This window comes from Gallinula chloropus (assembly GCF_964237585.1).
Source record: "Gallinula chloropus genome assembly, chromosome: Z".
Classification (NCBI taxonomy): domain Eukaryota; kingdom Metazoa; phylum Chordata; class Aves; order Gruiformes; family Rallidae; genus Gallinula; species Gallinula chloropus.
In genome coordinates, this window is record NC_140089.1 from 65,841,391 (window position 1) to 65,858,780 (window position 17,390).

The 17,390-nt window shown below is 40.3% G+C and overlaps 1 protein-coding gene across 1 annotated transcript in view; it reads left to right on the plus strand.

Moving 5' to 3' along the window:
• Window positions 1-17,390, plus strand: part of LOC311203744 (interleukin-6 receptor subunit beta-like) — a gene marked incomplete at both ends in the record, with an annotated part of 31,355 nt that overhangs the window by 13,234 nt on the left and 731 nt on the right. The window contains 7 exons of the mRNA XM_084278502.1: window positions 2,732-2,942; window positions 4,509-4,667; window positions 5,706-5,828; window positions 6,438-6,590; window positions 8,190-8,333; window positions 10,548-10,644; window positions 13,203-13,266. Coding sequence (XP_084134628.1) covers window positions 2,732-2,942; window positions 4,509-4,667; window positions 5,706-5,828; window positions 6,438-6,590; window positions 8,190-8,333; window positions 10,548-10,644; window positions 13,203-13,266 — 951 coding nt within the window. The remainder of the gene's footprint in view (window positions 1-2,731; window positions 2,943-4,508; window positions 4,668-5,705; window positions 5,829-6,437; window positions 6,591-8,189; window positions 8,334-10,547; window positions 10,645-13,202; window positions 13,267-17,390) is intronic.

A 17,390-nucleotide genomic window follows, 5' to 3' on the forward strand; every position in this document is an offset into this window, starting at 1 on the left:
AAGAATTAAGCTTTCCTTGAAACTTCCTCCAAAGTCTTTAGCACATATGAGGGACATGACCTGGATTTCATGTGTTCCTAAGGACTATTCATATTCATAAGAGAACAAAAACTTTTAGAAAAGCTTGCTAAATCTACTAATTCACTAATTCAGAAGTGCAAATACATTATAATCAGGATGGGAAAAGAGCCTCTGGCTTACAAGAACAGCATCTCCCTGCATCATTCCCATAATGACATTTACATTTCAAACCTACACGTCAGAGGCATCCCATCTTCCATAGCAGGAGTCACTGTTGGCAGAGCAGTTTTACCAGCTGAAGTTCTTCTGGTAAGAAACAGTTTTGAGCATACAGCTCAGAGGCCCACAGGCAGTTTCAATGAGGAAGGTGTTACTAGAGGCATTTGTGTGGAAACTAATTCATTCTATCTGGATTCCGGGAGAAAGAGTATTTACAAACTCCAAGAAGATTGCCATAGGGGATGTGCCTGGCAGAAAGAACAGAGACTGACAAGGTTTTTAAATATCAGAGGATGTGGAAAGTTTTGTATTTACCCCATGCATTTTCACTAAGGGTAAGAAAAGACAGCATAGGAAATTAATACCTCATCTTCTGATAAGGACAAGAGATCCCCTTTTTCCCTTATCTCCTGAGAAGAAGGCAGAGCTGCACAATAAATGATTCATTTTGTGATAAGAGCAACAGACCGTACGTGCCAATATAAATGTGACACTAAGAGAATAAATTAGTCTTCATCTAAATGCTTTAGTTTAAAAAAAAAAGTGATATAGTTGGTATCAGGGCTAGAGCCTTCATTTGGGGTAACAGTGGTCTACTACACAAAATAAGGTGCAATGCCAACTGACTTCAGCAAACATTAAAGGGTCAGAGAGAAGGAGACACTCAGTAATAAACATATTAAATGTAGAGGAAAGAACTATTTGGCCCTGCTGCCATACTTGAGTAACCCTACCTGAAACAAAGAAAACAGCCTAGAGATAGATGTTAGAGGCCACAGCTCCCTCACCTTTGCTAATGTTCAGCGGGTATCCTGGAACCAGGAGGCACAAGGTAGTTGGCTTTGACTCTAACCACCCAACCAGGCAACATGTATTGCTTCAATGGCCACTGCTAACGCAGGGCCTCCTGCACAAGGTAGAGCAGTGCCAGCCTTTTCCAGGCTCGTTTTGCTAGTCTAAGAAAGGTAAATTCTACTGGTTTCTTCTTGGGGATAGACCTCGTATTTCAGACATCCTAGGATTTCTCCTGCCCAGACACCTTTTCCAGTTTCAAAGCCTGGTGAGAGAACTGTACTGTGTCAGATCTGGGGCCCCCAGTACAAGAAAGATGTGGAACTGTTGGAGAGGGTTCAGAGGAGGCCACGAAAATGATTAGAGGGCTGGAGCACCTGCCCTACGAAGAGAGGCTGAGGGAGCTGAGTTCAGCCTAGAGAAGAGAAGGCTGTGGGGGGACCTCATTACAGCCTTCCAGTACCTGAAGGGAGCTTAAAGCAGGAGGGGATTCAACTTTTTAAAAGGTTAGACAATGGCAGGACAGGGGGGAATGGATTAAAACTAAAAGAAGGAAGATTTAGATTAGATATTAGGGGGAAGTTTTTTACAGAAAGAGTGGTGAGGTGTTGGAACAGGCTGCCCAGAGAAGTAGTGCATGCCCCGTCCATGGAATTGTTCAAGGCCAGGTTGGAAGGAGCCCTGGGCAACCTTGTGTAGAACCAGGCCTGAGGTTGGTGTCCCTGCCTGTGGCAGGGGGTTGGAGCTCTATGATCCCTGGGGTCCCTTCCAACCCATGCCATTCTATGATTCTATGAACTGTAACACTATTTCCGCTACAGCTTTACCAGAGCTTCAGATACTGGCACCAATTCTTCACTCCCTACCCTGGGGGAAAAACATCTGTTTTCATTTTAAAAGCTTCCAGCTTTACCAGCAATTCCTCTCAGCACATGTGTCTCTGCCTTTTAAATTACTGAATATCATCCTGTCTGTGTTACTCCAAAAGTATCCAATTATTTCATTAAGATAACCCAATCTCCCGGCTTTGTGGCATCTTCACACTATTAATTTTGTGCCTAGAAATAACTGACAAGCTTGATATCAGAAGTAATCCTTGCAATATTCACGAGCCTTTGTGTATTGAGTACCTATCTAGATTGCAGTAATTTCCATTTCTGTGCTCTCATTTTCCAATCTCTCATTAAGATTAGTACAAGAAAATAATGAGTGAACCATCATCACCTAAAAAATTGTATCAATGGATATGGAACACATTCCAGAGTTCTAGCATAATTACTAGAATTTATCCTCAAGGAGACCAGATGCCTACAGAACCTAGTAGATGAAGATTCCCAGAGGCATAAACTGCAATTAAACACCTCTCATTAACTTTCCAGTTCCTAATTATGAGGGGTATGTTCCAATGAAATGTAGAGAGCATTACAGCTGCTTCACTGATGTTATTACTAATTGGATACACATAACTAAGGTCTCAATTAAGCAAAACACTTAATCCTGTGCTTAAATCCTCTCATTTTAAGCGTGCTCTTAATTTTAAGGAAATGCTTTGCTTCATTGATTCCTAATAACCTAATTAAAACAGTATGATTTTATCCCCATCATTAAAGGTGACACTTTGTTTATACAATTTAATTCCTCTTGATTTTCTGCACAGGACGTAATAGCATTTATAGAATAATAATCTTCCTCTTACTAGGTAACCCAAACTAAGAACATCATTGGATATTATGTTACTGTGGAAAGAATACCCAGCAGTTGCAGGGATTCACCAAATCGCATCTTTCTAGAGGACAGAAAAGTTCTTCTAAATCTCTCCATGGCTTATTATAGAGTTAATATTTCTGCCTATAACAAAGCAGGAGAATCTCCACAAGCCGTCTACATTGTCCCTGACATCTCTGCAACAGGTACTTACTTCATCACATAGTAGAGAAATTTTGTGAGCAATCTCTAGGCTACCTTTCAGCAGTCTTTGGCATCAAGTATTTTCTTGAATATTTATTAGGCGGATATTTTTGCATAGTGAAAGCCAGTATTACTTCTTAACACAGGATTTTTATAGAAGTTAACTAACAAATCAAGCAATTTAATATTCTTTTTAGCGTTTTTTTTTTCTTCAAGCCAGAGAAATACCTATGTGCTAGAACTACCTATCAACAGAGATTATCGAGTGTTCTCATAGTTAAGTAGGTGCCAGCAGTTTAAATGAAGTTTGCAGAAATGTATCTGAATCTAAGGTTTGTGAACTAAGTAACTATTAAGAGATCTGCTGCTGTCATTTATTTCAGCATTACCTCTACTGACTTTTAGGAAGGGGAATAGGTAGGATGCACACATCATATTTCAATGGAGATGCAAGCTTTTGTGATGCCTAAACACACAGTTTGGGTTGGTTTTTTTTTTTTTTTTCATTTAAATAGTAAAACAATTTAACAATGTTTTTCTTCTAATGTAAGCTAGTGTCATTGCTATAATCTTGAGGTGTAGTTATTCCAACCTAAGAAAAACATCTCTCTTCCAAAGTCGTATCTAATTGGTTTTCTAGAATTTTCTAGTGCGCTCCACTCATTCTGTTCTCCTTTGCTCTGCAAAGTCTTGATTTAGTTTTGCCCTTACATTTGACTGGTTTAGCTGTCTTCTGATGAAATACATACTATTACATTAAGCCATTTTTTGACAGACAGCTACTTGATTATCAAAGTTCTTGGCCTTTTCTCCATGAGTGTCTCTGAAGATGGTTGTGTTCTATGCAGGTTCTCTGTATCTATCTGAATTACTGGGAAGATACTTGTTTTAAATGCATTCCCAAGATAAATTCCTTCTCAGCATGCACAACTTTTCCTTAGTTAGTACAGACATTTTCTTTAATTTTACTTTATTATATTGACATTTTTTCAGACAGGAGGTGAAATGGGGAGTTTTGTCTGATGCCAAAAGATCCACTTCTTACCCCAAAATGACAGGTTGCTCTTCTCCCCTCTTAGTTTCAGTCAGAGAGTCTTTCCTAGCTTGATAATCTGCTTTTAAAAATGACAGAATGTTTAAGATCCTTGTAGAAAATGCAATGGATATGAAATTATATAGGTTTCGTGCATAATTAGCCTCTTCTCCTCCCCAAGTAAGCGCTATATCACAGTTGCTTTATGTATAGCAATTAACAGGAGGTTATTTATCAGTGTCAACCTTCCTCTTCCTGAGGCTTGCAACAGCCATTTCCCCTTTTCCAATGGTGGGAAATTGAAGGTCATGAACAACAATTAACACTGCAGCTCCCAGAGACCATTGCAAAACACTAGATGTTAAGTTTCCTTTATTGACCTACAAGTGAAAACCTTAGTATACACCAGTCTCCTGCAATGATAACTACCTAAGGAGTAACCTTTGAAAAAGGAAAAAAAATAAAAAGAGAGAAAGCAAACAAGAGAGGAGAAAACCGCTTTCCTGTTTATCTCTAATGGTATATTTGTTCACAGACTTGCCTGGCCAAATCCATGTCAAACCCCAGGGAACTAATGCAGTTGTCACCTGGACTCCAGAATACAATCCAAAATGTTTTGTGGTTGACTGGGGCACTGGTAAAGAGGACATGCGCATGAAAATAGTAACTACGGCTACTCAAAACTTCACACTAGGTAACAGCAACGACCACATCTGCTTATGGAGGCACAATTTCATTTATTGGTTATTTTTGGTTAGAGAGGGTATGATTTTCATGCTGGTTTTAAGGTCATACTGAAGATCCAGGTAAGTATATGATCTTATTTTTGTCCAGCATTGAGATATCATCTAATTTTTAGCAACACCAAGGCAGATAAAAAGGAGAGTTTTCAGTAGGACTCTTCTGGTCACAGCTGGGCAAGAAATGCAGTTAAGTTGCTGTCGCTGGTGTGATGTCTCTCGTCGAGGCAGATCTACACACTACTGGCTTTTAAAAAAAAATCCTTTCTCTTGTCCATAGGTAAACTTAACTTTATATCTAAAGTGCTTTGTTACAGTCTGACTTAGATTATTTTTTTTTCTGTTCCAATGGCTGTCCTTGTCAATGTCTAATTTCTCAACTCCAGTATTCCATTTACCAAGCTAGACATGATGAGCTCTAGCCGGGAATCACTTTATGGGTCAGCCATAAAAAATATTGATTAAAATGGTGTAAGTGACACTTGCAAAGGCCATTCAGGACTGTCTTTTGTGTACAGTAGAGAACATTTAGTTTCAGAGCTCCATAAATGAATGCACTGTTTTCCTTGGTCCTTCCACCACATCTGTGCTGCCGTATTACATCCAGGTTTTTTGCTTGGCTTTCTATGTGCTAGCTGAGGGGGGAATAGCTGTCCTTAGCTGTCCTTGAACTAAGATATCTGCAGTTGTTTTAGTTCCCTACTTCTCCTTCAAGCCTTCCAGAGGGAGATTATAAGTAGATTTGTCATCTTTAAAAGCCAACCAATGTTACATCTTGTTCTGCTTTTGAAATAGTTTGGGTTAAGCATGTAAAGACAGTGAAGAAGGATGCACATATTTTGTACTCTTTGTAAAGCACTGTAAATTTATACTCTGCTTTGAGTCTCAGAAAGCAACTATATAGAAAAGCAATAAACTCGTTGTGTCTCCTCCCCTTCTTTATCATTGATAACATTTCAGTAGATCCTGATGTGTCTTTATTTGTTTTCCAGATGATTTTCAGCCATATAAGTTGTACAAAATAATAGTGCATGCATCTGATGTGTGTCAATGTGAAAATTTCACAAGATATGAAAAGACTTTTGGAGCGACCCAGTTTTACTCAGTTGAAGGAGGTATTCCTCCCCCTTATACAACCTCATCACTTACACTTCTTCTGCAGCAATAGAAAGAAATCCTACAAAGTTTGTTTGCCACATAACAGCATCCTCCAGTTAGCACTGCCTTTGGTCCTAGCATTATGCACCAGAAGTAAATGTCCCGAATCCTGTTCCTCTACTGATAGGTCCACAGAAATATTACTGTTACACGTGATATTACCAAAATAACAGAAAGAAAGAGTAACTAAAGAGTTAATTACTACTAATACTAGCTCAAGTTTAACCATGGCTAAATTCAGGTTTCCCAATCCCAATTTGACAGTAGGAAGGGGGTAATGAGTTGGTAATTTCTACCTATATATTGCAAGTTAAAATTGCTGTTGCTGTGGCTATTGGAGTAAAAGTGTTTGTAGTGAGATAGTCGAAATTTCTACTTACTTTGCTATATGCTCAAGGTGAGGTGTTTTTACTCTATGGGATTTCTCCTTTCTCTTCCACCCTTTACATTGAACTTATGACAACTAGAATCAGGCAAGAGGCTTTTTAGAAAGCAGCTAGCTTTCCGTCTTTGTGTCCATTGCACAGGTTTTGATGCAGTAGTTTAATCATTATCCAATTTTTAAGTTCCTAGGACAGGTCCCGCCAATGTGACAATTCTCAACATCAGAAAGCATTCTGCACTTGTGAAGTGGACTGAAATAGCTGCTGAAGACTGTCTGGGATTTCTCCAGGGATACAGGATCAGCTACACAGACGCATCTAGGAAGAAGTCTGAGCGTAAGTCACTGTGGCTCAGAACAATGCTGCTTGTCAGACCCACAGCAGAAAAGCTTCATCCAGATTATTAAGTGCTGTTGAAGCACACTACCAAGTTACTCAGATTTCTGCAGGAACTGAGTGCTCTTAAAGGTCAGCTTCTGGTTAGTTTTAATGCTCTAGGTGGTCCTATGAATACTTAGGATTTTATTAATATTTAATTTGAGATTATATATATAAGAAAATATTCCCTTAAAACTGGTTTCTTTAAAAGGGTTCTAAGACTACAACAGAATTCTCTAGTAACACTGAAAGGAAGATGTATGCTTTCAGTATTTCTGAACGTATTAAGATTTCAGTCACAATATTTTTATGCATCATTGCTACTTGACTCTGAGCCTTTCTACAGAAAGTTCTTTTTTGAACTAAATTAGCAGGGAATATAGTTTGGTTTTCTTACTTGTTTTCAAATACACTATTTTTAGAAACATTTTCCTAAACTGCTAGCTTTTGTGTGTAACTACAAAGGATGAAACTTCTACACACTGAAATAAATAGTTGTAAGCTCAAACCACTCGAGTTTTTAAAAAAAAATCTTCATGCCTCTTTCAATAACCTTTTCTTTTCTGGTCTGCAGTTGAAAGTCTTCTTGCCATAAAAAACATTAACTTTGTGCATACCGACTTTGAAATGAAGTTAAAGACATGCTATGGAAACCAAATAGTGCCTAACACCCCAGAAAGGGGATAGCAAGGGTTCTATAATTCATGTCTTTACAGGACCACAAAAAGCAACAAAAGCTTCAAGTACACAATGTTAGCAGGAGGTTTGGCAACATCTTGGGGGAGTGAGGGGAGAAGGGGGTCTATGCCACCCCAAATACCCACTGGAAAACACAGGAGGATACAGATGGGGAGTGTCCAGGACTGAACTTTTTTCCCTCCTCTGCCCTAACCAGTGCCTACAGTAGTGATACAACACAAGATTGCAGTGACATGATGTTGCCATGTTTTCCAGGGAGGAAGAATAATTTTATTGCAGAATTTGAGGGAAGGAACCCTATAGGCTGCAGCACCATTACCGCTTCTATGAAAAACTTAATGCGCAGTGGTAAACTTGAAAACTAATTTCTGCCCTGTTAAAGGCATCACTGGTGGAGTTATTCTGGCAGGGGAAAAGTAACTGCACCAGCAGAAAAGAGAGATTGAGCTGAAAGCCCTACAAAGCAGTGAAGCAGAATGCATGGCCCTTTTTCTGTACTATTCTGTATGAGTAGTGGCACTGAGGAGTAACTACAGAGTACTATAGTGAGTATAAAGTGTGTGAGAGGGTCCAGGCCTCACATCAGCTATTACAACCAACATGAAAACCACTGTTAGGCCTTCTGCACCACTCATGCTTTTTACCTTGGAATTTAAAATATACCTAAGTATTTGCTGGGGGAGGCAGGGGGTGGGATGGGGGGGGTGTCTTGTATCAATCCAAAGAATGCTGTGGCTTCCACCAGGTCAGGATTAGGGCACAGAAAGTTTGCCTTTTCCCCAGTCAGCTGCACTGAGAAAGACTCAGCCGTCAGGGTTCGCCTAACAGTCTCCTTCACCAGCACCTCTTGTGTTTCAGCTGTCAAGCTCAATTCTTCTATCACAAGTTACCATCTTACTGGGCTGAAGGAAAAAACCACCTACCGTGTGCAGGTTTCAGGATTCACTAACGCTGGAGAAGGACCAGCAACCCTTTCACAGCCCTTCAGCACTCTAAAATATGGTACAGGAAGCTCTATTTGTCTGCTTTACACCAATCCTTGCTTTATGAGCTACAAGTGGCATTATCCTCTACTCTTCCTTGCTTTTCAAGTGCTGAAGCACAAGATTTGTTATTCAGTCCTTAGTCACTGATGGCAAACATGATGGACAGCACAATTTTTCTTTGTTAAACTAGGCATTGAAGAACAATTCTTCAATGCCTGTAATTTCATTACCTAACATGCTGGGAAGACTTAGCTAAGATTTCTCATCTCTGAAATGCTTTCTGACCCTTTTATGTTAGCTGTATGTGCATATCTTCATTTATTGTTGATTCCTGTCATAGATCTCAACAATTTAAATACCCTGCTCATGAACTATTTAAATAGGGTAGTCCTGCTCTTGGAAAAATCCTGAGCAACCAAGTAAAATTGGTTTGAAATTACACCTCTGGGCCATTAACTGTAACAAAAAAGTCTCTTTCAATTAGTCCTATTGTGAGTGACAGCTAATCAAAGTATCTTTTGTTTTCTAATAATTTAAGTACATTTTACATAATAGGGTCTCTAGTTTGCTGGTAAAAGCTTGCTCTTTTCAAAGATGCCTGGATAGCATTATAAAGATCAATACATTTATAAAGTCTCATATATTGTATTCATATAGGGTTGGCTAAACACGGTCTCTTAAACATTTTAACACCTTATCAGTTAAGCTAAATCTAACATTGCAGTAGACCCTTCTTTTTTTGTTGTTGTTTGACCACAGCTTCAGTCAATTTAAGCTTTCTAAAGAAAAAAAAAATGAAAACAGGCTGAGATGGTATTAGCCACAGGAAAAGTAACCTGTGAACTTCAGACAGGAGTGTGCAAATATGTTCTCCCCACTACACCAAAACCAAGCCCAACTCAGTAGTCAAAAGTGTGAAGCAGAAAGAAGGAAAGAAATTAAAAATCTGCCTTGAAATCAAAAAGGTTTCTCCCCCTTCCTCCGCCCCCCTGACATTCTTTCTTCTGTCAATATAAGAAATTAAAGTTTTCTGCAGGACTACTCCATGCATCTACTGAACATGTATTCATTTTTTCATTAAAATGACAAAAATGCAATGTTAATTTAATGCAACATTAAAAAAATTCAAGTAGTCATACTGAATTTAAACATTAAATTTAGCATTTCCCCCTCTAACCTACTTCATCCCATCATTTCACAGGTTACTTAATCCATTAGAATAACCTCAGGTTTCTTTATCATTAAAGCTTTTTTCAGCAACAAGGCAATTTGGAGCTTTTTCAAATACCTTTTTAAACAAAATTAAGCAGCTGATTTTAAAAAAGAAATTTTTGTTGGTGGGTGCATAGTAAAAGAAAACATAAGCTGCTTTTTACAAATACCATTTGTCAGTATCAGCAACACAATCATGTACTGACCACACTTTCCTGGTGCTATTTTGAAACTTTTGATTTAGCTATCTGTAAAGAACACCTCAACCCCAACCTGCTGTTCACATCACAGACTGCTTTGGTTCCTGTGTTAGCAGCACTGATGTCACTGCCTGAGCACTTCTTCAACCTTCATTAACCTTTCAAGCACTTATCTCCTTCAGGGAGGTGGGATGGTGGTGGCAAGTGTCTCGAGCAGGTATTGATATAAGCAATAGGAGATGGAGGCTCACAGCAAGGGCTGACAGACAGCTGCCTGCAGATAAAATTGCCTAATGACCCTGACAGTTGAAGAACAGCAACTACCAAATACAGAAACCATATATTATTATCAGGACCAGGTAGGATCTCCTCTCCTGACCCTCCAAAAAAACCCAAACCACCCAAACACAAACTAAATCCTACTAGTAAAACCTGAAACAGATCAAAACCCACTTTCAGTCAGTTTTTTTATGATGTCAGACCTTCATCAAGGTCCTGACCCATTAAACAAACTAGACCTCCTATAATAACACAGAGAATAGGAATACTTTGCTTATTATATGATTTTTTTTGGATGCTGGACTTCAGAATTCAGCACATACATCTATATGTCTTTAAAATACAAACTGGACGGCCTCTGACACACTCACACACTCCAAAAATCCCAGGTCTTGCTTTAACTAGATTTCACTTGCAAAAATATCAAAACATGCATAAAATTTGACTCTTCTGTTTGAAGTATTTCTCTTGCTGAGGCAATATGGCCTTTCTGTACATCATACCGTTAAGTCTGATTCAATCTCTGTGTTTCCCATCAGATCAAGGAGAATTTGAAGGTTTTGTGACTGTTCTTTGCTTCAGCATGCTGTTGGTTCTGGTGATTGCACCTCTCACTTGCTCTCTGGTGCTCAGAAGGTAAGCAGGGAATATTGGCTGAAGTTTTTAGCAGCACTTCTGATTTACTTAACCTCGACTTTCATGGCACTGGGACCCTTTCTTCCTTAAGAGAAACAGAACTCAAAAAGCAGCACAACCCCCCCCCCCCCCCCCCCCCCCCCCACTTATTTACGTAGTGAGAGGAATTACAAACCACTGCAAGCTGATTAAAATAGTTTGTCAAAAGTCTTTAACCTTTTGCATTTGACACACTTATCTGACTACCTCCTGCCTCAAGCACCCTTGAAAAGAGAGAGCAAGGACCATTTTTCACAGTGGAAAATAGGTTCTATATATGGAAAAAGCATGCATTTGGGTATTTTGTTCTATCATTCCTAACTGATAATCATGTCTGTTCTGTTGAAATGCAAAAATAAATTTGAGCAGCATATAAAAATTGATGTTGCCATCTAAGCAATTTCCTGCAAGCACATTTGGATGTTAGCTGCATAAATTATGCACATAATGAGAAGGAATATTGGATGGATTAGTAGAAAGAAGAGAGCATAACAAGGACACCTGTAAGATATAGATGAGGTCCTCTTACTTTAGGAGAAACTGTTCCCTGAAATTAATCTAATGTACAGTATCAGGGGAATACACTGCCACTTTAGAAAAAAAAAAGGGCTTGCAAATGTGTCTTAATACTCATTTTTGTGCTAAACCTAGTTGCATACAACCATTCATACTACTATTTTGATGTCCTAGGACACCTCCTTCCCTTTTTATCCTCTTTACAAACACCAGCCTCAGAAGCTGAAAGCAGAGCTGCTAAAGGGCAGAACAGACAGACGGTACCACCCATGGCTTGAAAGCCGTACAGGGTGACATAGTTCACTTTATCAGGCTTAGCTCCTGCCCTCGCCACTGGGGAAAAAAAAAAAAGGCCACACTCCACATGATGTCTCCTGTGCACTTTCCTTTTCAGATTTTACTTTAAGTTGCTCTTTATCTGATAGTGCCTTTTTACCAAGTACTTCAGAGACTTACTCGGAAGTTCTGACCTAGAGCAAATGTCATTGTGTTAAACCATCATCCTTCATTGTCTAGGCCCATTAGGAAAGATGTTTTGGAAAACTAAAAAAAACCCCAAAACAACCCAAACCAAAACAAGACAGTACACAGAGGTCTGGTGTAGCACTACAAAATAGCAATTAAATATGTAGTAGCGTTGAACACCTGGAACTTAGACAAGGGGTTCCAAAGATCACCTCATCTCAATTACCTGCTTTAGTTTTAAAATAGGACTCACCAGCCAAACATTCATCTTCATAGGATCAGCAAGGAGATTCAGTGACTTAACAGCCTCCAGCTTCACCTCAAAACACAATCTAAAGAGATGCAAGTACCTTGCAGCTAAGGAAGTCTAGATTTCATTTGAAAACAAGACAGCACAGAAGTCAACACTAAGGCAGGGCAATGGGCTGCATAACCTCCTACAGTCTCTCACATCTATGTTGAGGTTTTTTCCTATGGAGGTGACTCATTGCCCAAAGCTCACAGGGGGGTGCTCTAAGAGCAGCTACTGACAAGGAGGTGATCGGCACAAAAACTCTGAGATGTTCTCCCTCAGCACCCACAGGAGACAGTGATGAGCACTCAGGTGTGAAAAATCCAGCCAGCTCAGCAGAAACACCTTTGGAAATTGCTATCCACTCCACTGCTGCCCCTCCTCAAGGAAATCACAGCAGAACCCCAGCCAGCCTGGGGCCAGCAGCAGCATCCATCCCTCTCCGGAAAAGCCAGGAGGACAATGCCTAAGGTGGTGCCCATGTCAGGAGTGGCCCAAGGAAGCTACAAAGCACAGCAGCTTGTTGCCACTTCTGTTGGTTTTTAGCACCCAGGTGCAAGGAAGGAGCTTGTAAAGAAAGGGATAAGTAGATGGCTGAAACCCATCTGAACAGCTTGACTGGAAAACTCAGCTCTACCTCACAAACCCTGTCCTCTATGGCAGAAGCAGCTGATGTGCGTTTTTAGTAAAGCCTGTTTCTGTTCTCTTAGGTGAAACAGTGAGATATTGTGTGTCACAGAGCCAAACTCAGAACAGTCAGAAGAGAACAGGAGCTCTGTTGTGCCCCTTGTTCTGGACTGTGGGTACCAGGTAGAGCCTGCCCAGGCCACTGCTGTCATTGCACAGAAGCTCAAAACAGCAATGGCTTACTCTTCCTTGAGGGAAAGCAAGCTTCTCTTCAGAAGTCCCGGACCAAATACTTTCTAAAACAAACTTCCTCCCTTGTGTCCAAGAGTCCTCAGGAATATGGAGGATTTGTGGAAATTATAGTGAATTAGGAATACACATTTCCAACTCCTGTCACAGTTCCTTTGTCCTTTTACAAAGATGCTAATCATCACTAACACAGCATTTCAGTGTACCAAGATTAGTATACAATTTTTAATTGGCATGATGCTTAATAGGTATTTTATAACATCTCCTTTTGATGGTCTTTAAAATATCAACAAAATGTTGTGTATAAATGGTAGATAATTTAAATGCATATGAAATGTCAATTATTTAACTTGACAATGATTCTTTACAGACTGAAAATATCATGCTGGCCCAGTGTACCAAGTCCAAGAAACAGCAGTGCCCTCCAAGATATGGCAAGTACTCTTCTGATGGTGTGAAAAACACAAGGGAGATCACAGAATCATAGAACAGTTGAGGTTGGAAGGGACTTCAAATATCACCTAGTTCCAACGCCCCCCTCAATGGGCAGGGACACCTTCACTAGACCAGAGTGCCCAAAGCTCCATCCAACCTGGCCTTAAACACTTCCAGGGATGGGGCTTCCACAGCATCTCTGGGGAACCTGTTCCAGTGCCTTAGCACCCTCAGAGTTAATAATTTCTTCCTAACATCTAATCTAAACCTACACTCACTGCACTCCCTGGTGCACAGTCCCTCTCACACTTTCCTGTAGGACCCCTTTAAGTATTAGTATGACATAATTTGGTCTTCCCGGAGCCTTCTTTTCTCCAGGCTGATCAAGCCCAACTCTCTCAGCCTGTCTTCATAGGAGAGATGCTCCAGCCCTCTCATCATCTTCATGGCCCTCCTCTGGACTTGCTCCAACAGCTCTACATCTTTCCAGTGCTGGAGATACCAGAGCTGGATGTAGCACTCCAGGTGGAGTCTCACAAGAGCAAAGTAGAGGGACGTCCCTTGACCTGCTGGCCACACTGTTGTTGATGCAGCCCAGGACACCTTTGGCCTTCTGAGCTGCTATGGCACACTGCCAGCTCATGCTGAACTTGTCACGGATCAGCACCCCCAGGGCTCCTCTCAGTCCATTCTCTGCCCAGCCTGTGGTTGTGCTTGGGTTTGCTGTGACCCACATGCAGGACCTTGTACTTGGCCTTGTTGTACTCCATGCAGTTTGCATTGGCCCATCTCTCCAACTTGTCAAGGTCCCTCTGGATGGCATCCCTTCCCTCCAGTGCGTCAACCTGACCACAGAGCTTGATGTCATCAGCAAACTCGCTGAAGGTGCACTTGATCCCACTGTCCATGTCATCTTTCCTGCTGATTGATCAGCAATGCTAGTTATTAGTGTTTTCAAATTTCACCCTAGTAAATGTCTAATATCTACAGTTGGGAAGCTGGGGCAACATTAGAAATACAGGATGATGGAGGGCTGTTGTTTAGGCAGAGGCTGTATACTATTTTTAATATATTAAAGGTTCTCAGACATTTTTGAAAACATCACAGAGTGTATTAAAATGTATGATTGTTAAAAGAAGAAGGCAAAGTTGAATGGGGCAGGGGAGACAAAGTCTATAGAGAGAAATTAAGTTCTTATATCTAGTCAGGTTTTACCAACTGGAAGATATTAAGTACCAAAAACTCAGAATACAAAGTATTGCATTGTGGCCTAATTCCACAGAAGTCCCAGGACAGAGGCCACCTACATGGTATTTTCTGGAACTGCTCCTCACCCTTGCATCTCTACCCAACTCCAGAGCAATCCAGGAGCTCTGCTTTGTCAGCCAATAGCTGGCTGGGCAGCATTTACTAGTCAAAAAGCACTAAGGGTCAGCAGGATGTTCACATCTTGTGCACAATTTTCCCATGTGGGAAAGGTAAGGATACCTGACTTTCAGGACTGAAGTGCCTGGACATCATCTGTTACAATGAGGCCGATGGAGAACATAGTATTCACTTTGTCCATTAGTGGACTGATTTGCTTCTTCCTCTCCTTACCTCCTCCACTTATAAACAAGATTCTGCTCAAGTTTTGCTGACACTTGATACTGGAAGTTCTTCCTCTAGGACACCTCAGTTTATCTCCCAAGTCTCAAACTGCCAACAATTATGTTTTTTGGAGCAGGAACTTACTCTACTTTCCTGTGTAAATATTGTTGATTTTTCTGGCAGACCTGAACTGTATTTAGCACTCCTAAATCCAGTTTCTCAAGCCAACTTGTCAGCTTTAACAAAGTGGGCTTCTATCTATTTAGTCAAAAGCAGGCAGAAGCTGGAAAGTGTTGACAAGTCAGACACTGTCCAAATCTAAGGGCATGGAGTGAAATAAGCAGCAACAAAATTTCAGAAGACCCTGACAGGCTGCTAGAAATCAAAGGTTTGGCTGAATATCAGCACTACTTCCTTCAACAGAGCAAGTATGAACTTTGGTATTCCAGATGGAATATGGAGTTCCTTGCTTGCTTGCTTCCACTCAAACATAGATAAAGAAGTGATGAGAGACTGTGTCAGACAGTCATTTTGCCGAAGTCAGATAATGCCAGACAAAGCAGGATCAGATGTACGAATGTACAGCTGGAAAAAGCCAGAGTTTCTAAAGTGATGCGGCTAGAAGATTGCAGTTTCACTGCTCTGTTCCTTTAAGGACTTGATCTCCTCATGAGCACCAGGCAACTTCCAGTTCTTAGTGTTTGGACTCAGATGTCCCTCAATGACCACTCCAGTAAAAATAACTCCACCTCATTCCCTTGTTACTTCCCCACCATGCATTTAGAAAGTGGGAGATCTGCGGATTCAGTCCTCGTTTGAAGTCAGGCTTCTCAAAGGCAAAGCAGCAATCTAGTATATTTAGCATTTGGGGGATTTCTACCTTAAAGAAAGTGGAAGACCTGAAGCGATTCCATGTAATAATGAGCTCAGGTAGACTTGAATTGCAGGATAGAAGTTTCAGCAAGAAAGGAATAAGAAGTAACAGCCAAAATAACCTGATAAGTCCAAAGATTAATTTTCCATTATGAAGAAGTGCAGGTGAAATACAGTGAGACTCTATACTATAAAAAGGCCAAACAGGTTTTATGAACCATAATACCACTTCGACATACATATCTCTAAAAGTAAAATATACCAACTTGAAATCCATTTAACTGTTTCTGCAGCAACTAAAAGGAAATGAAACCTGTGTTAGCCAAGTCTGATAGAGAAACACTGTAATGTTGATAACATGGAAGAAACAGAAAAAACATGTTGTATAAGTGTTTTGAGGAGAGCAGAAAAAGCCCTGTGTGAGGAGACAGCAGTTGACAAATAGAGTGCCTAGAAGCAGTTTGGTGTTATGAACAGTTCATGGAAAATCCCCCAAATGAGCACTGTGAAACATAGGAAAAGAGTAAATCTTACTATATTCCATATATTTATTCTGTCTGTGGGTTGTTTCAAGACTAATCTCCATCAGGTTAGTTGAGCAATGTAGAAACTCTGGACAGAGAACACATATATAGTCCAGATAGGTGGCAGAAGAATTTGTACTTCAAATCCAGGCAGAGCACTTTTTGTTGTGAAGAAGGCCATGATACCCACCTGGTCCAGAGCAGCAGGAGGAACTGGAGACACTCAATTCAGTCAGCACAGAAAGGCCAGGAAAATGAATGATGGAGACTAACATGATGAGCCAGCAACCCTAACAGTGTCCTATTCTTCACATTTAGACAGGATTCTTCAAAGATGCTGCTTCATCTTCACCTACCACTGCCTCTTTCAAGCACATAGAGCTTATTTTGTACAAAGGCAGAGACACACATTTAGAGTTTAATTTACATTTGGTAAGTGCAGAATTTGGGCCACTGTTCATAATAAATATAATTATGGAGGTACATATCACACAGGCCTTTATGCAAAGCAAGGTAAAAGTTGGCCATGCAGAGGTATCTACCCATCTACTACTTTCCACAAGAGAAAGAGAGAGATACTTTATGTGGGATTGCTGAGATTTCAAAGAACAGCATATTCATTCCCAAGACAGAACATAATTTGCAAGAAGAATAACCATTAATTACACACTTTTTTTTTTTTTCAAAAGAACCATAACAATTCAAACAAATGTAAAACAACTGAGGGGAAAAAACAACAAAGGGGGGAAAAAAAGATAGTATTTAAACCAGAGCACATACCAGCCTGGCCATAATTTTTAAAAAAATTACAGCAAAAGTGGGCAGACCCAGCAGAACAATCTGAGTAAAAAACCAAGGATGCTTGGTGTTACAGACTCCACTCAACTGATCAGGATTTGCAAAGCCTTGTAACCCAAAGTGTACTTAGATAACAACACGGCATGACAGATAACAGCTACTTGCAGGGGCTGACAGCTAACAATTGCTTGGCTGCTGTTTAATTCAAGCTGCTGCTTTTTTATAGCAACATGTTTGTTTTAAATTCTTGGAAAAATGTGGGTCATAGAACAGCATATTGTGAAGCCCACATTTTATCACTGTGGCATTTGTCCCAGGTCCACATAAGGGCAAGAAAA